Source organism: Hyalella azteca, unplaced genomic scaffold (genome assembly GCF_000764305.2).
Source record: "Hyalella azteca isolate HAZT.00-mixed unplaced genomic scaffold, Hazt_2.0.2 contig980, whole genome shotgun sequence".
NCBI lineage: Eukaryota > Metazoa > Arthropoda > Malacostraca > Amphipoda > Hyalellidae > Hyalella > Hyalella azteca.
In genome coordinates this window covers 68,377-91,851 of record NW_025931313.1, presented here as the reverse complement: position 1 = coordinate 91,851, position 23,475 = coordinate 68,377, and the positions used below count along the sequence as shown (strand labels likewise).

Sequence of the window (23,475 nt, the reverse complement as noted above, 5' to 3'; positions counted from 1 at the left end):
TCTCTGCCCCGAGATAGCACTAGTCTCTGTCCCAAGACAGCACTAGTCTCTGTCCCGAGGCAGCACTAGTCTCTGCCCCGAGACAGCATTAGTCTGCCTCGAGGCAGCACTAGTCTCAGCCTCGAGGCAGCACTAGTCTCTGCCTCGAGGCAGCACTAGTCGCTGCCCCCGAGGCAGCACTAGTGTCTGCCCTTACAATCACTAGTCTCTGTACGTAACCTCGCTAGTCCCTGCTTTCACAATCACTAGTCTCTGCCCCTAGTGTCGCTATAGTCTCTGCTCTTACAATCACTACTCTCTGCCCCTAGCCTCGCTAGTCTCTACCCCTAGCCTCGCTAGTCTCTGCCTCGAGGCCACGCTGGTTTCTGCCTCGAGTCTCTGGCCCGAGGCCTCGCTTGTAGCCAGAGACCGAGACGTCTCTGGCTGACCAGAAATTGCTAGCTCGGCGATTGTTTACAGTCGAGGCCTCCTCCTACGTCCATCTATATATACTCTTCTGCCCACACTTTCCTTGTTTACTTCAAGCATCAAATTTACTTGAGTTACACCGCAACCTTTTCTTGTTAACTTCCAGCGTGTGCAGTCATCGGGTGGAACATTATTGTTATTTGATTAATGATATTATTACTGTTAACTTACAATCACAACATGTATGTAAGTGGCGGCAGTATCTTATTCAAGTTTCAGGTTCGCACAAAATGAGCTCTGGTTAATTTAATTTCTTTCGATATGAAACTTTATTTGTTCAAACTCTGTTACATTCATCATTCTCCTAGGAAAGTTATTCAGGATACTCACTTTCAATTTTTTCACGTCCACTCAGCTATGTTTACTCTTAGTATGAACGTAGCTCAGGATTGTTGTCTTTACCAAGTACGTACCAAGTATATGTATATGTAGCCCCAACCTTGTATTCGTATATATATAGCCACAACATATATATACTGAAGTTGTTATTGTTCTGGACGCTAACATTTCTTAGTTCGGTAACTTTCATTTGCCTAATGACGCGGTCACTTACGTCACTAGTGTTGCAATGAAGGCAACCCGCGAGAGGCGTCATTGCGTCACTAGCGTGGCAATAGTTGCAATAGGATACCACCGCCAGTTGCAATAGGATACGACCGCCAGTTGCAATAGGATACCACTGCCAGTTGCAATAGGATACGACCGCCAGTTGCAATAGGATACGACTGCCAGTTGCAATAGGATACCACTGCCAGTTGCAATAGGATACCACCGTCAGTTGCAATAGGATACCACCGCCAGTTGCAATAGGATACCACCGTCAGTTGCTTATTCTGCGGTTGACAGCGCGTGCAAACGGAAAGCGAGTGACAAGCTAGCTTCCGTTTTCTTCACTGCACTCGAAAAAAAATATATGGGTTGAATCGTCCAAATAAACTCACATTTTTTACCCGTTGCTTTAATACGCCCTTTTTCCGGGCTAAACTGCGTCATAATAACCACACAATGGCAAAAGTTGCATTGTTTTTTTTTTTGCAAAACCTCTCTCAGTGTACGTTGTGGGTCCTGAACATTGTGCTGTTATTTCGTCGCGGTGAAGCACAATATTTTTGCATTCAAAAGTTCGACGAGACTTTAGGACTTACGATTTTAAGTTAAGATGTCCCATCGGACTAATATCAGGTGGACTGGCAACGTACTCAAATCGAAATGAAGATTTTTTATTAAGAATTTTTGGCTATTGAAGATTGAATCTGTAATTCGTGTTTTGCGCATTTTGCGTAATCATGTAAAAGCGTGCATCATTAAGTATCGCGGATAAGTTCAGTTAGCAGATCATGCTGCTTCTGAAAACTATACTTACTAATGACAAAGTTTTTAATTAACATTCTTATTTATTATAATTATAATTTGTAAACATAGTTTTTTTCATATAATTTGTGCAATAAATGATATGACACTAGATACGAACTGTACGCTGCTGTAATTATATGAAGTGAAGGCTAACTTAGGATCACATTTTGACTTATAAGTTATGTTGATAGGTAATGGTGTATTGCAGCGTATAACATTAATAGTACAACATATTACAACATTAGTAATAAATACATAAATGTGTGTTGCAGCGTATAACATTAGTAGGACAACATATAACAACATTAGAAATAAATCTTAAATGTGTGTTGCTGCGTACTACATTAGTAGTACAACATGAAACAACATTAGTAATCAGTACATAAATTTGATGCAGCGTACAAGATTAGTAGTACAACGTACAACAACATTACTAATAAATACATACATAAATGTGTGTTGCAACATACAACATTAGTAACCCCCAAGTCCCCCCTGCACCATTTGTTCAGTCATTGAATGTGTTTGTTACATAATTTTTTCACAATAAAACTCCTTGACGTTCATGATGAGAATTGCAGGTGAATGAAGGACATCTTTGCACTGCCCTAGCTTAGCAGCGGTGACTTGCATCCTTATAATTTGTGGTACCAAGGTACTTGCGTGGTAATGTTGGTGGTACTTGCGTGGTAATGTTGGTGGTACTGGCGTGGTAATGTTGGTGGTACTTGCGTGGTAATGTTGGTGGTACTTGCGTGGTGATGTTGGTGGTACATGCGTGGTTATGTTGGTGGTACTTGCGTGGTGATGTTGGTGGTACTTGCGTGGTGATGTTGGTGGTACTGGCGTGGTAATGTTGGTGGTACTGGCGTGGTAATGTTGGTGGTACTGGCGTGGTGATGTTGGTGGTACTTGCGTGGTGATGTTGGTGGTACTTGCACTGTATACCGACTTGTTGACAAGATCGTGTCCTTGTGTGCTAAAGTCGTCCTTCCTGGCGATCTACCGCCATATTGAACCACGTTTCTGGCAGGAATAGCACTGTGATAAAGAGTTAACAACACTCACAAAGCGTGTTATGAAGAGTATTATAAAGAGTGTTATAAATAGTGTTAAAAAGAGTATTATAAAGTGTTATAAAGAGTGTTATAAAGTATTATAGTGTTATAAAGTGTTATAGGGTTATAAAGAGTGTTATAAAGAGTGTTATAAAGAGCCAGTGCATTAAAGGGCAAACACTGTACGGTAGTTACAGTTTGTGCGCTGTGTTTGAGCGTAGATCACGCACCAGCGTAGACTGTCTGAATGCAAATGCGTCGCAAGACTGTTGTTGTGTAGGCATGAAACTATGACTGTTTTTTTTGTATCAACTCGTCTTTTATTATAGATTAAGCGTTGTCAATGCCTGAATCCCTACTATGAAAATCGGAGACGAGATTTTGACTCAAAATATCAACAACACTGAGGGTCCACTTTTGTATATTCCCAATTACGGAATATGGCCGACCCAAAGATACGCATATACGAAAAATTGCGTAATAATGGTTTTACCGCGCAATAATGGTTTTTAATGGTCCTCAGTGTGGATGAAAAGTAGGGGGCGAGGTCAGGCCAGGTTCAGCCAGCAATAATTCGAATATTTTTTCCAAGGCATCAACTCTGACATGTTACTACAGAAGCCCGCAGCGATATTTCTGTGTTTTTACGGCCTGGTGCGACGTAAAACTTTTCATGCGTGTCGTTTTCAATGTAGTGCAACATTTCTGAACATTTTTAGCCTTCACCCATTATTATGCGTTTTTGTGGCATGATGGCACATGCCAACTTTCAGTGTATGCCACTCCCTATACATTATTTCACTTGTTCGACAGTTCTTTCCGATCAGACTTTTTGCGTATTTTTTGCATGATAGCAATTTTCAGCTTTCTGTACATGTCATATTAAGTCAAGTGTCCTTCAGTTTTTAGCATTCAGTCATTATCTGAGTTTTTATGTCATTGTTGCCTTTTTCACCTTTCCGTGTACGCTATTTTGTATATTATTCCTTTTATTACATGATGGCATCTTTCACCCATCCTTTGCCTGCCATTTTCCTTATATTACATGATGGCATCTTCCCACCCCCTTGCCTGCCGTTTTCCTTATATTACATGATGGCATCTTCCCACCCTCTTCGTCTGCCGTTTCCCTCACATTCTTCGCCTGCTTGACAGTTCTTACCCATCAGGACACTCAGCTCAGCTGTCAGTTGATGCGACCAGCTCTTAACATAAAGGCAGTTGACATGAACATTAAGTGTTATGCCGTACTAGGTATGCGAGGTTATGGTCATAAGATGCAGTTGTCACGTCCCAACGCCTTGCAGCTACTTTTTCGTCATATCTGTCACTTATACATGTATATACAGGTTTCAGTGTTTATTAGGCCGTAGGCCTGTCACCGATTCTTCACATTGCAGAACATCCACATTTGTCATGTTGTCACTAGTGTTCTCATTGTCATGTTGTCACTTGTGTTCTCATTTGTCATGTTGTCACCTGACATGTTGAAAGTTTGTCAAGTTTGTACTTGCGTTGTCAAGTTGTTGCTCGTTATGTTGCCACGCCAGTCACATCTCAGTGCCGGCCTCATCGGCTCATTGACCACAGGCCTCCACCACGACACTGAACGCTTGCGCAACTAACCGCTCTTACTGGCGTAAATACTTACTGACTTTGCTAATGTTTGTAGTTTGTACTTACTGACTTGGCTAATGTTTGTACTTACTGACTTGGCTAATGTTTGTAGTTTGTACTTACTGACTTGGCTAATGTTTGTACTTACTGACTTGGCTAATGTTTGTACTTACTGACTTTGCTAATGTTTGTACTTACTGACTTGGCTAATGTTTGTACTTACTGACTTGGCTAATGTTTGTACTTACTGACTGCTACTGTTTTTACTTACTGCCTTGGCTAATGTTTTTACTTACTGACATTGCTAATGTCAACTCGTTTAGATTACTGAATAGCCTCGACATTATGTGGACGTGTTTCAGCACTTGTTGGTACCGTCGTTTGAGGTACAGTTTGAAGAATTGTTATATTCATATATAACATGTGTTTATGCTATTTATTCACATTTATAATTTATATAATATAAATTTATTTATATTTATATAAGACATTTATATATTTATATATAACATGTGTGTGTTATTTTTTTCTATTGAAGAAAAGTGGTTACCCCGATATCTCTAGGAAAAGCTCCACATTGTCAAATTTTTAGAGTATAACATGTGAAAGTTAAGGTGTTTTACTCGATTCATTTCATTTTAATTTAATTATTATTCTCTTCGTTCGGCATACAGAGTTTTGTACGATGAATAAAATACTTCAACCATTGTTAATGAACCTCAATCACGACTGGTTTTAAGTGTCGCTTGAGACCGTTACTTCACTAACCAAATAATATTAGTATAATGATAATGATTATTTTTCAAATAAGTATTCAATTAATTCATTAATTCAAATAAATTACTTGCACCAACAACTTATATAATGAGAACGTGAATTTGCACTTATATTAACTTTGATAAATTGTTTACTGCTAATAATAATGACATTTTATCAAGGCGCAATAATTAGGAATTGAAACAAATAAAATTTTTGACTAATTTTCCAGTAGCGAAAATTTATTAATTATCGGAATGCTACAGAGTTGAAGTTGTTTACTTGTGCTGCATTAAGCGTAATAAGCGAGAGCCTGGCAACTTGTAACAGCTGTGCAGCTGCTACACTCAGGGAAATAAGACAGGCTTTGTCCAAATAGCGATGCACCTTGTGCACTTTGGTGTGTCATCCTCACTCAGTTCGGCCTGGCAATAGACCGTATCAGTGCTACGGCCGCGCTCGTCTCCTGCTGTGGGGAAGAAAGTGAGTCACTGTATGGATGATGACACATTCATTTTTCTGTGTGTATGATGCCAGCTGTGTGGCCACTACGTGGACTATATATATGAATCATTCATTTGTTTCGTATACGTGCATTTCACGTACACACGCACGCACATGTGCGTACTCATGTACGTGAGCACATATGGTCCTCCATGTGTCATAGACGCTGCAATGTATTCAACTGAATGTGAGGAGCTTCAAATGTGTTTTTAAACGTGTTCCATTTGAAGAACGCTTGTAAATGCGTACACGCACACGCAGTAACACGCTGTAACACTCGTAGCAACACGCTTGTAAATGCGTACACGCACACGCAGTAACACGCTGTAACACTCGCAGCAACACGCTCATAAATGCGTACACGCACACGCAGTAACACGCACACGTGAACAAGTGTCACTAGTAAGAGTTGTGCGGCGGTAGTGACGTCATAAGTTACGTACACAACGACAGCGAAATGCAGGACGAATGAGTACACTATTTTATTATGGCATAAAAATAACATGATATGATTAATTACATTGTTTTTTGCGGTATCAAAATAACATGCTGTGATTAATTACATTGTTTTTTACGGTATCAAAATAACATGCTGATGATTCTGCTAAGTAACAAAGCAGTTTCAAAAGCATCTGTTACTGCTGAAGCATAAACAACAGCAGAAGTGGCAACGGCAACAACAGTTCCTGTCATAATAACTTAATTGAGTATGATTTTTATCAACAGTTGCAGTGGGAACGTGACAGTAGCTATGAAAAGTTTGTGAGTCATATTGTCCAAATAGCCACGTACTTATTGCGTTAGTGTTGATTATCGTGACCCATTTTGACCAGTCATAAAGGCGTATACTTGCTATGTGCGAAGAGTGTGTCAAAATTTGGACCAACTAACCCATAAATTTTTCATCTCGCGCGGGTAATACATCCAGTGATTAGGTCACGACCGAGTCACTTCAGTTCGCAGATCAACCTAATTATTGATATTATAGCGTGTATGGTGACTGTATTCCAAATTGAATATATATAATTTTGATTTCCAGCAATGTGTCCAAAAAGATTTATTCTCAGTATAAAGAATAACCTTCAATTCTTGCCCTGTTGTGCTGCGATTCACCCTGACCTAAGGGACACAGTGAACCCTTTATAAACTTGAACCTTTGGTGCTGTGAACCCTTCACTGTCTTGAGCCCTCAATTCCGTGAACCCTCTTATTGGCTTGAACCCTTGGTTCCGTGAACTCGTTGTTGGCTTGCACCCTTAATTGGTTCCGTGAACCCGTTATATTGTCTTGATCCCTTGGTTCCGTGAACCCTTTTATTGGCTTGAACCCTTTGTTCCGTGAACCCGGTATTGGCTTGAACCCTTGGTTCCGTGAACCCGGTATTGGCTTGAACCCTTTGACGCAGGGCCGTTCAAATGCCAGCGCAAGATCTGAAGGCCGCGGTCTACGTAATGGCGTGTAAAAGACACGAAGTTTTCCTCGAACATCAGTTCTTCTTTCCGTGGGTTTGAATGCCTTATATTTAAAATTACCTATTGAGTCGCTTTGTTATTGTCTTATTTTTGCTTTTACATCTGTTGATATTTTTATGATTTTCAAATTACTTCTTATTAATTTTTTTATAATTCAAGTTATTTTTTCAAATCAGTTAATATCTGTATGTTTTTAAAATTAGTTAGTTAAATCTTTCTAAATATAATTTTGTCTTGTATGTTTAGATATGTTTAATCTACCGCTTTCTCTTTTTTATTAATAATACGATATTTACTTAATATGGAATATAAGTACCTATATAATCTTAATTCTTTGTATCAGAAATATCATATGTTGAACGTTAAGTTTACTATACTTTTGCATATACAAATTACGAATTTATGACAAGTTTTCCCTGCATTTGTTCCGTTATTTTACGTCAGCTCACGAACGTTACGACAGCAGTTGTGGTCGTAACCATCCTCCGCAGGCATGGCGAGTCTTTTGCTTACGCCGCGGTCTCCAGCCAGAGAAATGAGCGAAACTTTGTCTAAATAGTGATGCGCATTCTGCCTTCTGTGGTTCGCCTTGATCTAGTTCCCCCCTAAACCCTGCTACAAGGTCGTGCAACGAGCAAAAAGTGCGTCACTATATGGACAATATGATTTTGGACCACGGTAGTTCGCAAGGTGCCAGTCGCGTCTTCTAGACCACCAGGGCATCACTATTTGGACAAAGTCGCGCTCATTTCTCTGAGTGTATGAGTCGCAACAGACCAGCCTGGCAGCGTGTGGGGGGTATAACCGCGGCATGCACTCAAACAAATTAACTAGAATATGCCTCAGAAGCGTTTGTCTGGGTCAAATTCACGTGTTGTTCACCTCTATTCAATATGTTTTCATCTGCCATTTATGTGTTTACCATAATAATTAACCGTGTTATTTCCCGTTATCCAAGTCTATGTAACTGGCATCAGCGAGTTTCTACCCGTTATTCATGTTTCAACAGCTATTTTTCTTTTTATTCGCTATTTATGCGTTTGTAACCGCAGTTTTATTCGACAAAACACTGCGCGGACCCACGAACAAGAAGACTTGATGTTGCATTCTTGTTAATATTATTCAAAAGTTAATCAAAAGTGAACGCGATTCTCTCGGCTTCTGAAGAAGACGTTGTCGACTGTCTTGCCCAGAATAAGACAGCATAATTACAATATCTACCATAAAAAGACTTTGACTGTCTTAAAAAAATGCATAGTATAATAATTCTTGTCACCCTAAGCATGGAGCTCTGTAACCGCTCTTAAAAGACTCTCCAAGCTGCTATTTTAATCCATTTAATTTCTGTTCTTACTGCCTAATAAAGTGCACGTTCCGCTGCAATGTAATTCCATTAAATGGAATTACAACTGCACTTTCCATTTTCTACAACAAACAGATCGGGGACTTAGAAAACTTTTAACTCACATGTTATTATTTTAATCAAAATTTCTCAATTTAAAACGGTGGTTAAATGTACTTGTTAAATGTACTTAAATAATACAAGATGGAACTTGGAGAAGTGATATTTTTTTGTAATATCAATTTGAATAAGTGTATGAATTGAAAAAATTATAATTATTTGTCCATAATTTGTGTTTTGAGCGTAGGAACGTTGTGGATGGTAGCTTATGTTACTGAGATGTAAACTAATTTATGAATTTATTTGATCGCCAAATAATGTCATACGATCAACATTTTTCAGTTGCCGGCTTCGTTTGAATAATCGTCCATTAATCCGAACACACTTGATGATCTTCTTGGCCATTCTGCACTCAGAAAAAATAATGGGCTATTTTATCTAAATAGTGAGGCACTTTCTTCATCTTACCGCACTTTTGCCGCTCAAAACTTGGTCCGGATAAATCACACGAGGGAAAATCTGCATCGCTATTTAGACGAAGTCACACTCATTCCTCTGAGTGAGGTAATAGAAACAACGTTGCTCGCGTCTCTAACGTCCTCTTAACCTCGACTTGAAATTAAAATCCTCAATTGACAATTAGAGTTAAGATCTGAAGGTAACTTTTGAGGGCGAGGGAAACCGATCAAGTTTACGATGTTTTAAATGTTGAACACGATCCTTTGGTGGATGGGAGTTTTTGCGCTTATTTCGTGAGTTTAAGCCTTCACGTGTTCGTAAAATCTATTTTTACTACGGTTTTCTGTTGATGTCTTCGTTCACTGCTTTGTACAACGTACGACATTTGTAAGGCTAGGAACTTCGTGTTGCTCGCATAGTTTTTTCTTCACAAGGATAGTTCGATGTCGCGCCTACATGTGCTGGCTTGAATGTGTACCTGTGTGAATGTGTACATGTGTGAATGTGTACATGTGTGAATGTGTACATGTGTGAATGTGTACATGTGTGAATGTGTACATGTGTGAATGTGTTCATGTGTGAATGTGTACATGTGTGAATGTGTGAATGTGTACATGTGTGAATGTTTAACTGTGTGAATTTTTGTAATGTATATGTGGGGTAATGTATGTGTGTGAATGTGTATGTGTACAAATGCTAAACGTTTCAAATAGCGTTTAATTCTGGAACAGTTGTACTTATACCTTGGCTACTTCAGCGAATCAACTGCAGACCCATTACATACTATTATATATTATATTATTAATAGCGATCTTATTTATTATTTGAGTTATGAATTAATATAACTAATTTTAATTAAAATTCTATATATTTAATTAAAATGACAATTCATGCAGGTTTATTTTAAATTATTCATTGCATTGGAAGACTTTTTGATCTGTCATAATGATATTCTTACCACATGATCTGTCATAATGATATTCCTACCAAATGATCTGTCATAATGATATTCCTACCACATGATCTGTCATAATGATATTCCTACCACATGATCTGTCATAATGCTATTCCTACCAAATGATCTGTCATAATGATATATCTAGTTGCGCTAACACTAGCAAGTTAAGAGACCTTGACTGTTCCCGGGTGCGAAATTTTTTTTTAACTTTTTGTTTTGGGGGCAAAAAAATCTAAGCTGTGCTGCCGTCGGGTAGGCTGGAGCTGTACAGCCCATCGTACACTCATAAAACTTAGTGGGCCATTGTCACCAAATAGTAACACACTTTATTGCGCACAGATGGTAGAGTGAGCAGATGTTGAATTGATGCACAGTTTTTCGGTGCCAAACTGGGTCAGAACGACCCACACATGAGCAAAACGGGCATCAATATTTGGACAAAGTGGTGCTCATTTCTCTGAGTGTATGAGTCGCAACAAACCAACCTGGCAGCGTGTGGGGGTATGACCGCGGCATGCACTCAGACAAATTAACTAGAATATGTCCCAGAAGCGTTTGTCTGGGTCATCCTGACACAGTTTTTTTCCACTCTTTCCTCGTGCTGCGGGTAAGGAAGGGAGTCAGTATTTGGACAATGTGACCCGTTCAATTTTCTGAATGTACTGTAAACTGGGGAATTTGACATGATATGACTGTACTGCACGGCATCCTCTTGACTGTACAGCTGTCTGTCCAGTACACTGTACAGCTGACTGTCCAGTACACTGTACAGCTGACTGTCCAGTAAATTGTACAGCTGACTGTCCGGTACACTTTACGGCTAAGTCTCCAGTTCACTGTACTGCTGACTGTCCAGTAAACTGTACAGCTGACTGTCCAGTAAACAGTACCAGCTGACTGTCCAGTAAACTGTACAGTGAATCGTAAAACAGTGGATTGAATCGTTCACTGTAGCGTCGTTCACTGCAACATCGTTCACTGCAACATCGTTCACTGCAACATCGGTCACTGCAACATCGTTCACTGCAACATCGTTCACTGCAACATCGTTCACTGCAACATCGTTCACTGCAACATCGTTCACTGCAACATCGTTCACTGCAACATCGGTCACTGCAACATCGTTCACTGCAACATCGGTCACTGCAACATCGTTCACTGTAGCATCGTTCACTGCAACAATCAACAATGTCAAGCCTCTATCACTTGAATGTAGTTTCATCAGCCCAGAGAACCCATTTGAGTAATCATGTGCAAATATCTTTAAACATAATTTAAAACAATGGACATGTTACAGGACCTAGCTTGGTAAGTTATGTTGATGAGATAAACTTGGTAAATTAAGGGCTGAGAAAATCTGGTAGGTAATTTAGTTGGCCACTGCGACGAACGCTATTGGATTAAGCGAAACCAGTACTGCTGTTATCTATTGAAGACGTGGCTGCGGAGTGAGCGGAGAAACGAGTTTGCTGCACAAAACCTGATGTTTAGGATTGCCTTGTGAGCTTTGAAGGCACCTGCGATCGCCCTATAAACGTCGTATATTTTCTTACAAAGTCCGTAAATTTGTGCGCGTTACGCATTAAAGTAAAAATGTTCTTCTAACGCTGTGTGAAACGTTTGTGAAAAATTGTGTATGGAGAAGAACAAAACTTCAAGATCACAAAGCACGTAAATCGTGGTGCACCGAACACGTAAATTTTATTATTTTCTTAAGTGATATACAAGACGCGTAAAATTTTTATTGCTCATCCTGACATCAAAAAGAACTGACGGACGCACACATTGATAACTCTTTTAAAGAGAACTGACCATTGATTTAGTTCTTGCCTTTCATGTCCATCGTTTGGCTGACAGAATTTCAACGTCACGAGCCCGGATTTAGAAGATTATTTATTACGGCAGAGTCTGCCTAGCAATCACCCTTCAGGATGGTCCTGTCCAGAAGCCATAACTTACTCCCACCATAAGTTTTACAAATATAGTTTCAGGGCCATAACTTACCCCCGCCATAAGTCTTACGGATATAGTTTCAGGACCATAACTTACCCCCGCCATAAGTCCTACGGATATAGTTTCAGTACCATAACCTAACCTCACCATAGAACCCCATAACACACCCCCACCGTTGGTCTTAATTTCAGGTTCAACGAATTTATTGCACGTATAAGGTGACATGTTTATTATCTAATCATAAGATAATTTAACTCTCATAGCTGACCTACAAATCGTTGTAATTCTCGTGCATATCTTTCAAAAATTCCTCTTTCAGCGGAAAAATTGCTTGTGGTAATAACTTAAGATTTATATATTATTTCCCCTACATAGTTAAAACCTGGCTGCCGATAACACGCCTATGTTAATACCTGGCCGCCGATAACATGCCTATGTTAATACCTGGCCGCCGATAACACGCCTATGAGCGGACTTGGCCGCCGATAACACGCCTATGTTGATACCTGGCCGCCGATAACACGCCTATGAGCGAACTTGGCTGCTCACATTCCATGAGTTGTGAGCAGCGCTCGGGACGGAGCAGGAATGTCAATATGCGCGGCAGCCATATTGTGCTCTGCGCCTGCTGCATGGTAATGCGCATTAGCTACTAAAGCTGCTGGACTATCTCATTAGTGACCGAAGCTATTGGTTTATCTCATTAGTGACCGAAGCTATTGGTTTATCTCATTAGTGACCCGAAGCTACTAGTTTATCTGATTAGTGACCGAAGCTACTGGTTTATCTCATTAGTGACCGAAGCTACTGGTTTATCTCATTAGTGACCGAAGCTACTAGTTTATCTCATTAGTGACCGAAGTTACTGATTTATCTCATTAGTGACCGAAGTTACTGGTTATCTCATTACTGACCGAAGCTACTTGTTTATCTCATTAGTGACCGAAGCTACTGCTATTAGTTACCTATGCTATTAGTCTATCTGATTATTGTTTCCGAAGCTACTAGTTTATCTCATTAATTACCGAAGTTACTGGTTATCTCATTAGTTACCAAAGCTATAGCTTTTAGTTACCGATGCTATTGTTATCACTCACCAAAACTATCCTATTTAGTAAGCATTAGTTTCTTGGATGGCAGGTTGATCGTGCAGGTTATTATCTTGTTTTCTTGTTCTTATTCTTTGCTATGTTTTCTTGTTCTTATTCTTTGCTATGTTTTTGTTCGAAGCGACGCGTTTGGTGGCGCCGATGTCTGAACTTTTTATATCCTACATTTTTGTTTTCTTCAGATCTTGTTCTGCTTAATTTATTAGATTCAAAACTGCCAAGCGGGCGGCAACTTGTGCGCCGTACTTGAAATTCTGGCCACAATTTCATTATTTTTCTATACGCGCTTCAGTGTAGCACTCATAACAATAAATGAATCATTTTGTTCAAATAATGTCTCGCTTTCTTACTCATATTATGAGCATAGATACGTGGCACTGATATGCTCTTTTGATGGATCTAACTGGGTCAGGATGACCCATACGAGGGTAAAAAAGTTCATCGCTATTCAAAGTCTCATTCATTTCTCCGAGTGTACGTGAATTCATTCATGGATGCAGCTTCCATATGCTGGTCGTACGTACGTCTGGTTCCTGGGGCCATACTTTCAAAACTCGCTAAGTGAACGTAAGTACTTACGCTCCATTTTCTTGCCTATGATTGGTGGATTTTGCTTGAAAGGCCGTCAATGATTGGCTAATGAACTTACGATCTCTTAACTTTTTTTGAAAGTATAGGCCCAGGTTCATTATTTTCGTACAATCCTTGCCTGCACTCAGACAAATACATGGGTTATGTTGTCTCAATAATGACTTACTGCACGCAGAACTGATACGTTCAGTTGACGGGCTGGGTGAGTTTGACCCACTTAATGGCAACACGTGCTCCGCCAGATATTTGCACAATATCTTGTGTATTTGTCTGAGTGTATGACATTGTCGTACTGAAATGTGCGCTGCCGAGAGAAAATGAATTGTAATTAATGTTATTTATTTTAACGCGCTAATCACTTAAGAGAAGTTCCATACGATGTTAATATATAGTTCCATGTAATGTTTGTATATATATATATATATATATATATATAGTTACATATAATTTTTATACCTGCATCATAAATAGAAATATAAAGTTCAATTCTCGCTTCTGAAAATAACGAAAACGAATGTCATTCTCCCCTTACTTATGTGAACTTATTTATTTCATACTTCTCTTTACCGTTCTAATAATACATCAATTTAGAAGTCTACATTATAGGTCGTTAATTCAATTTGTATTCTCTAAAACAATATCATACGGAAATGGGTAGAGGTTATGAAGCTGTTCATTGTATGTGTGAACATGATTTATTTTCCTTTACAATTTTGAAAATGCGACTGTTACTGTCAGTTGCTTATTAAATTCCAATTGAAAAATTACGATTATGACGGAAATGCATTACGGCAATGCAGCAGGTCTCATAAGGCAAGAACTTAACTTGTTCTTTATTTTGTCTAACGTTCTCAAAAGACTTGTATATTGAGGAGTCTTTTTCTTAGGTTATCATTCAATTTTATTTTATCTAATAATAAATGCTAACAGAAAATGTGTAAAGGTGACGTAGCAGTTCTTCATTTGTAAGACTTCGTCTCAGCAACGAAGCCTCGCATGTGTTCTGTTCGTAGACTGGAAGACTCGTGAGCTCTCCTTGTAGAAACTCTTGTCAAGCCCTGCAATGTTCCTCGCAGTTGTCAAGCCCTGCAATGTTCCTCGCAGTTGTCAAGCCCTGCAATGTTCCTCGCAGTTGTCAAGCCCTGTCAAGTCCTGCAATGTTCCTCGCAGTTGTCAAGCCCTGCAATGTTCTTCACAGTTGTCAAGCCCTGCAATGTTCTTCACAGTTGTCAAGCCCTGCAATATTCTTCACAGTTGCCAAGCCCTGCAATATTCTTCACAGTTGCCAAGCCCTGCAATATTCTTCACAGTTGCCAAGCCCTGCAATGTTCTTCACAGTTGCCAAGCCCTGCAATATTCTTCACAGTTGTCAAGCCCTGCAATATTCTTCACAGTTGCCAAGCCCTGCAATGTTCTTCACAGTTGTCAAGCCCTGCAATGTTCTTTACAGTTGTCAAGCCCTGCAATGTTCTTTACAGTTGTCAAGCCCTGCAATGTTCTTTACAGTTGTCAAGCCCTGCAATGTTCTTCACAGTTGTCAAGTCCTGCAATGTTCTTCACAGTTGTCAAGCCCTGCAATGTTCCTCGCAGTTGTCAAGCCCGCAATGTTCTTCACAGTTGTCAAGCCCTGCAATGTTCTTCACAGTCGTCAAGCCCTGCAATATTGTTCATAGTTGTCAAGCCCTGCAATGTTCCTTCAGTTGTCAAGCCCTGCAATATTCTTCACAGTTGTCAAGCCCTGCAATGTTTTTCACAGTTGTCAAGCCCTGCAATATTCTTCACAGTTGCCGAGCCCCGCAATGTTCCTCGCAGTTTCCAGTCATGGATTTTACGTCAACGTCAAAACCAAGACGAGAAGAAAGCTTTACTTTTTTCTCGGAGCTTTACCTTTTTTATTTTACCTATTTTTTTGTCGAAGCCTAGAAATGTTGTAGTTTTTACAAACGTTGTTTGAGGACAGGTTTGTGAGGCTCGTATCTCACGTACCTCACATGGCAGTGTGAGGCTCGTATCTCACGTACCTCAATTGACAGTATGAGGCTCGTATCTCACGTACCTCACATGCCAGCATGAGGCTCGTATCTCACGTACCTCACATGCCAGTATGAGGTGTCGCAGTACGCACTAAGGGCAGCAGTACGCACTAAGGGCAGCAGTACGCACTAAGGGCAGCAGTACGCACTAAAGGCAGCAGTNCAGCACCCCTTCCCTCAGCACCCCTTCCCTCAGCACCCCTTCCCTCAGCACCCCTTCCCTCAGCACCCCTTCCCTCAGCACCCCTTCCCTCAGCACCCCTTCCCTCAGCACCCCTTCCCTCAGCACCCCTTCCCTCAGCACCCCTTCCCTCAGCACCCCTTCCCTCAGCACCCCTTCCCTCAGCACCCCTTCCCTCAGCACCCCTTCCCTCAGCACCCCTTCCCTCAGCACCCCTTCCCTCAGCACCCCTTCCCTCAGCACCCCTTCCCTCAGCACCCCTTCCCTCAGCACCCCTTCCCTCAGCACCCCTTCCCTCAGCACCCCTTCCCTCAGCACCCCTTCCCTCAGCACCCCTTCCCTCAGCACCCCTTCCCTCAGCACCCCTTCCCTCAGCACCCCTTCCCTCAGCACCCCTTCCCTCAGCACCCCTTCCCTCAGCACCCCTTCCCTCAGCACCCCTTCCCTCAGCACCCCTTCCCTCAGCACCCCTTCCCTCAGCACCCCTTCCCTCAGCACCCCTTCCCTCAGCACCCCTTCCCTCAGCACCCCTTCCCTCAGCACCCCTTCCCTCAGCACCCCTTCCCTCAGCACCCCTTCCCTCAGCACCCCTTCCCTCAGCACCCCTTCCCTCAGCACCCCTTCCCTCAGCACCCCTTCCCTCAGCACCCCTTCCCTCAGCACCCCTTCCCTCAGCACCCCTTCCCTCAGCACCCCTTCCCTCAGCACCCCTTCCCTCAGCACCCCTTCCCTCAGCACCCCTTCCCTCAGCACCCCTTCCCTCAGCACCCCTTCCCTCAGCACCCCTTCCCTCAGCACCCCTTCCCTCAGCACCCCTTCCCTCAGCACCCCTTCCCTCAGCACCCCTTCCCTCAGCACCCCTTCCCTCAGCACCCCTTCCCTCAGCACCCCTTCCCTCAGCACCCCTTCCCTCAGCACCCCTTCCCTCAGCACCCCTTCCCTCAGCACCCCTTCCCTCAGCACCCCTTCCCTCAGCACCCCTTCCCTCAGCACCCCTTCCCTCAGCACCCCTTCCCTCAGCACCCCTTCCCTCAGCACCCCTTCCCTCAGCACCCCTTCCCTCAGCACCCCTTCCCTCAGCACCCCTTCCCTCAGCACCCCTTCCCTCAGCACCCCTTCCCTCAGCACCCCTTCCCTCAGCACCCCTTCCCTCAGCACCCCTTCCCTCAGCACCCCTTCCCTCAGCACCCCTTCCCTCAGCACCCCTTCCCTCAGCACCCCTTCCCTCAGCACCCCTTCCCTCAGCACCCCTTCCCTCAGCACCCCTTCCCTCAGCACCCCTTCCCTCAGCACCCCTTCCCTCAGCACCCCTTCCCTCAGCACCCCTTCCCTCAGCACCCCTTCCCTCAGCACCCCTTCCCTCAGCACCCCTTCCCTCAGCACCCCTTCCCTCAGCACCCCTTCCCTCAGCACCCCTTCCCTCAGCACCCCTTCCCTCAGCACCCCTTCCCTCAGCACCCCTTCCCTCAGCACCCCTACCCTCAGCACCCCTTCCCTCAGCACCCCTTCCCTCAGCACTCCCACCATTAAATTTTTTTTACTCATGGATTGTCTGATTTGTCTCTATTCTTTTTATTATTTTTTTGTATCGATGATGAAATACTACGAATATTCATTTTGGGGTGAGGTCATCTTAGAGTGAGGTCACCTTAGAGTGAGTTCACCTTAGAGTGAGGTCACCTTAGAGTGAGGTCACCTTAGAGTGAGGTCACCTTAGAGTGAGGTCATCTTAGAGTGAGGTCATCTTAGAGTGAGGTCACCTTATAGTGAGGTCATCTTAGAGTGAGGTCCCCTCAGAGTGAGGTCACCTTATAGTGAGGTCACCTTATAGTGAGGTCACCTTATAGTGAGGTCACCTTATAGTGAGGTCACCTTAGAGTGAGGTCACCTCAGAGTGAGGTCATCTTAGAGTGAGGTCATCTTAGAGTGAGGTCATCTTAGAATGAGGTCACCTCAGAGTGAGGTCATCTTAGAGTGAGGTCATCTTAGAGTGAGGTCACCTTAGAGTGAGGTCACCATCATAGATGTTCCTGTCTATATCATTTTATTCAAGCTAATAATCTAAAATTTTCTATTTTTCCAGGGGCTTCGGCAAGCAGGGATTTCAGTGCCAAAGTGAGTACCCATTGAATTAATTATTTATTCAAATAAATATTTCTGAATATCCTCGTCTTACTGAACATCGTTAATGTTGCACACGCATCAAAGTTTTAAGCTAAGCTTTTTGATATTTAATGCTTTCCATTCAAGTTTTTTGCTCATTTTCCAAACTTCGTGAATTTTAAGCGTGTCAATACAATAATGATAAGATCATCTCTACACGATCGAAAACTAAAGAATATTTCTGAATCGTTCATATTATTTTGTTTGTTAGTTTTTTATACGGAAAGAATCGCTGCAACAATGGAAGTCACTAACTCCCTCCTCCGTTCCTGTTTTCCTCATCACTAACCACATCTATACTCTCTCTTCACATCCCATACTTGTAGGAGAACTGCCGTGTCTCGTTTATTGACGTACCGCTTTTAAACGTCCTGTTTTCATTCTGCAACCTAACTAACGCCCTGTTTTCATTCTGCAACCTAACTAACGCCCTGTTTTCATTCTGCAACCTAACTAACGCCCTGTTTTCATTCTGCAACCTCACTAACGCCCTGTTTTCATTCTGCAACCTCATTAACGCCCTGTTTTCATTCCGCAACCTCACTAACGCCCTGTTTACAGTCTGCAGCCTCACTAACGCCCTGTTTTCAGTATGCAGCCTCACTAACGCCCTGTTTTCAGTCTGCAGTCTCACTAACGCCCTGTTTACAGTCTGTCTCTTATACACATCTAGATGTGTATAAGAGACAGCCNTGAACTTTGTTCAGTTATAAAGTTGATATAAGTTTTAGTTAACATTGACCTATGTTAAGTTATAAAGTTGATATAAGTTTTAGTTAACATTGACCTATGTTAAGTTATAAAGTCAATATAAGTTTTAGTTAACATTGAACTTTGTTAAGTTATAAAGTTGATATAAGTTTTAGTTAACATTGACCTATGTTAAGTTATAAAGATGATATAAGTTTTAGTTAACATTGAACTATGTTAATTTATAAAGTCGCTAGTACTGCACGTATTTGAATCAAAATTCGTCTTATATGTTGATTGTTAGCTAATGATTAGTAATTTTATAGACTATTTTCTAATGACTTTGTACATCTGATTGTTATGTAATATAACCCCAAATAACTTAATTTTTGTTATCAAGCATAATATTTGTGAATTAGAATGCCATGAATGATGTATTGTATTCATATTCACCACACATACCAAGCCCAAATTTCAGAGCAATTTGGTTACTTTTTTAGTGTAAATCTGGGCAGTTAGTGCAGGTCAGAGCAGTTAGTGCAGGTCAGAGCAGCTAGTGCAGGTCAGAGCAGTTAGTGCAGGTCAGAGCAGTTAGTGCAGGTCAGGGCAGCTATGCAGGTCAGAGCAGTTAGTGCAGGTCAGAGCAGTTAGTGCAGGTCAGGGCAGCTATGCAGGTCAGAGCAGCTATACAGGTTGCTGCTGTCAGAGCAGTCAGAGCAGTCAGAGCAGAGTGCTCTGAATGTTTCACTCTCCGGAGATCAGCTAATGGCTGGGAAGGCGCTTCTGGGAAAGGAGAGTTGAGGTCGAGTGGACTGGATATTGTTCTTAATATTGCTGGATATTGTCCTTAATATTGGCTGGATATTGTCCTTAATATTGGCTGGATATTGTCCTTAATATTGGCTGGATATTGTCCTTAATATTGACAGGATATTGTAATAATATAATACCCTGCTGCTGCTCGTGGCGTGGTAATTGCTTGCTATGCTACGATTTCCGTACTGCAGGCTCCTGGAGTGTTCAATGTCCTATGGTGGAAATCGTCGAATCCTGTACTGGGAATGGTAATTCAATCTAGTACTGGAAATCGTAATATCCTATACTGGAAATTGTATTATCCGATTTTGGAAGTCTTAGATTCCCGTGTTGCAGGCTCTTAGAGTGTTAACTGTTCAGTATCCTATGCTAAATATTGTAGCATCAAATGCTTGGTTCGCAACATTCTATAATGGAACTCTAAATATATCCAATGCTGGATATCGTAGCAACCTATATGAATGAAATCGTTACATCCTATATTGGAAATCGAACTCTTTGACGCAATCGATTTTTTCTATTGACTTTGAACTTTTTCCTTGTCCCAACTAATTTAGACGTATTGATGTGGTCGCAATATTTAGATAATTAAATCATGGTTGTATTTCCCGAGGACTTATTCCGACTATTCTATATAGTCACTCAGGGTTATTCTAAAGTGATGGACCCAAATTAATAAATTTGTCGTTATTTAACTATAAATTCAAAATGAAAAATTTATACACCAATTGAAAGAGAAAATTCAAGTTTTTATAAATATTTAAAAATGTTCAAAATGTCCCCATCGGCATCTTGTGTCCGAAACTTACTGAACCAGTCATTTCCTGAGCGTTGGGTAAGACGACGCATAGGAAATGAAGATCTGGCTTCAGATCTTCATATCCTATGCAAGACTGCAGGTGACTACGTATATGAGATCAGATGACTTCGGGCCACCGAAATCATCTGATCTCACCCCATGGAAGGAAGCTGTTTACGTCCCGCCTCTACCAGCAACTCTGTTTACGTCCCGCCTCTACCAGCAACCTGTCTCTTATACACATCTAGATGTGTATAAGAGACAGGCCTCTACCAGCAACTCTGTTTACGTCCCGCCTCTACCAGCAACTCTGTTTACGTCCCGCCTCTACCAGCAACTCTGGTTGATCTGAAGAACCGTATCACTGCTACGGTGCACTCAGTAACAGAAGATATGCTGTCTCGTGCGTGGGACGAGTTTGGCTACCGTTTAGATGTTCGCTTAGCAGCACAAGGTACAATGCAGCACAATATTGAACATTTATAAAAATGTAAAAAAAACTTTGAATCTCTCTCTTTCCATTGCTGTATAAATTATTTATTTTGAATTTTTACTTAAATTATTACGAATTAATTAAATTGGGTCCATCATTTGGAATAACCCTGCATGTATGTTTATTAAACTTGAAACCTGATCCTTATGAAAGTGACATTAATGAATCTCAAATATATTAACACGGCATCGAATTGAAATGCACGGACATCACGTCTTTGGCATCAGTAATTTTTTTTATTGTAATCTCGACATTTATTTAGTCGGCCACAGAAACCTTTTTTATTTTAGTTTACAATTCTTTTTTTTTTTTTTGTCGTTAAATTACACTTACTTCAGGCTTCAGACGAGTCCATTTTTCATCCTGCGTGCGGTGCAAATCCAATTTTGTTCTAATGCAGATTTCAGCTCCGCGAGCTCTGAATCTCTGAGCTGCAGCCCTGATTCTCTGAGCCGCGAGCTCTGAATCTCTGAGCTGCAGCCCTGATTCTCTGAGCCGCAAGTTCTGAATCTCTGAGCCGCGAGCTCTGATTCTCTGAGCTGCAGCCCTGATTCTCTGAGCCGCGAGCTCTGAATCTCTGAGCTCCAGCCCTGATTCTCTGAGCTGCAGCCCTGATTCTCCGAGCCGCGAGCTGTGAATCTCTGAGCTACAGCCATGATTCTCTGAGCCGCGAGCTCTGAATCTCTGAGCCGCAGCTGTTGAGGAATTTTTGCACGTTAAAACGTTTAGAAATTACATTTTGTTCTGTAAATGTAGTTTTATTTTTCATATTGCACACTACTTAGTTCAATCAAATCTTAGTTTCATACATTTAATAATACTTGATTTATTTAAGAAACATTGAGAAGTAAGAGGGGTGCGAATAATTTCGTCGCTAACTGTTCTAATTAGCTGACATTTATATGCTATTTATACGTGGACTGGAAAGTTTGGAAGTCGTGTTATAAAGAGAATTACTTTGCCGCTGTAAATAAATTTACAAATAATGACCATTTTGATCATTGCAATATATACATCTATACTATTTAAGTATCAATATTAAAGTTACTCTTCCAATTTGGAACTGAATATCTAATATTCACAATAAAATTTTGATCATTTTTATTGCCACACTGATCATTTATTGGTGGTTAGGGATCTTGAATACAGTTCCTATGTAAACCGCTTGCAAGAATGCAGAATTGCAGGATTTGGACTAGAAAACGTGGATTTCAAAACGGATTTGGCTTAAATTCTGCTTTAATGTTTTTTTTATCAAAAGAACCACATGACGAATGTTTTGCTTGTAGGAGCAACATTATTGTCTCTTTAATCATTATTTTTATTGATAAGAAAATAAGTTGTTAGTTGGGGGAGAGCGATGACGCGGCGACGGCTGTGTGGGGAGCTCGGCTTTACTTTCAACCGCCGAGGGGAGTGAGGGATGGGAAGGAGGGGAGTGAGGGAGAAAGGGGTGGGGGAAGATGAGAGGAGGGAAGAGGGAAAGCCTGCGCTGGAAGTTCTTGCTCTTGTGGAATTGAATAAATAATTTGTATCTTATGCTTGAATATTCTTAAGGTTTAGGATCAATTTTGGGGATAATTTTAAAACTATTTCACGGCTTATTGAAGCCGGAATTAGGGAGACTGTATGTGTGTTTCATCAGTTGTGTTGTTCATTAGTTGTGGTGTTCATCATTTGTGTTACCTTAATGATGAAGAGGGTCTGTTGATTGTTGGTAGATTCAATCTTAAATTTATTATCCACAGGTGTTTGTTAATGTTGCAGGTGTTTGTTGATGGTGCAGGTGTTTGTTGATGTTGCAGGTGTTTGTTAATGTTGCAGGTGTTTGTTAATGTTGCAGGTGTTTGTTAATGTTGCAGGTGTTTGTTAATGTTGCAGGTGTTTGTTGATGCTGCAGGTGTTGGTTGATGCTGCAGGTGTTTGTTGTTGTTGCAGGGGTTTGTTGTTGGTGCAGGTGTTTGTTGTTGTTGCAGGGGTTTGTTGTTGTTGCAGGTGTTTGTTGTTGTTGCAGGTGTTTGTTGTTGTTGCAGGTGTTTGTTGTTGTTGCAAGCATTAGTTTGTTCCTGTGTCATAGTTGTTTGCTCTCTGCTAACTTTACGCGTACTATTTATATATTCTATCAGAGTAATATTAATCTTCACTAGAAAAATATGTATTTTATCGGAGTAAAATATATAAGTAGATCCTTAAAGCCTCTTGGTAAGCTTATGTTCGCATTGAATAGTTTTATTATAATTTGTTGATTGTACCACATATTTATGCTAGCCCTTAGTTCGTAAAACATTATGCTATAATTACATTATTGAGCTATTTTATGTTCTTCATCACACTACGCCTAGTACAGTGCATCATGCGATGTATGCTTCACAATTTTTGTAATTTCGTATCTATGCTCGTAGTCTCGTATTAATACCACCCACCATACTCTGAACTGTACCGTGCACCATTACTCGTACATCACGTGTCCATGACTCGTACATCACGCGTCCATGACTCGTACATCACGTGTCCATGACTCGTACATCACGTGTCCATGACTCGTACATCACGTGTCCATGACTCGTACATCACGTGTCCATGACTCGTACATCACGTGT

The 23,475-nt window shown here is 41.2% G+C and overlaps 1 protein-coding gene across 1 annotated transcript in view; it reads left to right on the top strand.

Moving 5' to 3' along the window:
* The window catches only part of LOC108680034 (protein kinase C, brain isozyme), a 74,069-nt gene that overhangs the window by 10,440 nt on the left and 40,154 nt on the right, over window positions 1-23,475 (top strand). The window contains exons 2-3 of the mRNA XM_018168798.2: window positions 17,998-18,029; window positions 18,639-18,667. Coding sequence (XP_018024287.2) covers window positions 17,998-18,029; window positions 18,639-18,667 — 61 coding nt within the window. The remainder of the gene's footprint in view (window positions 1-17,997; window positions 18,030-18,638; window positions 18,668-23,475) is intronic.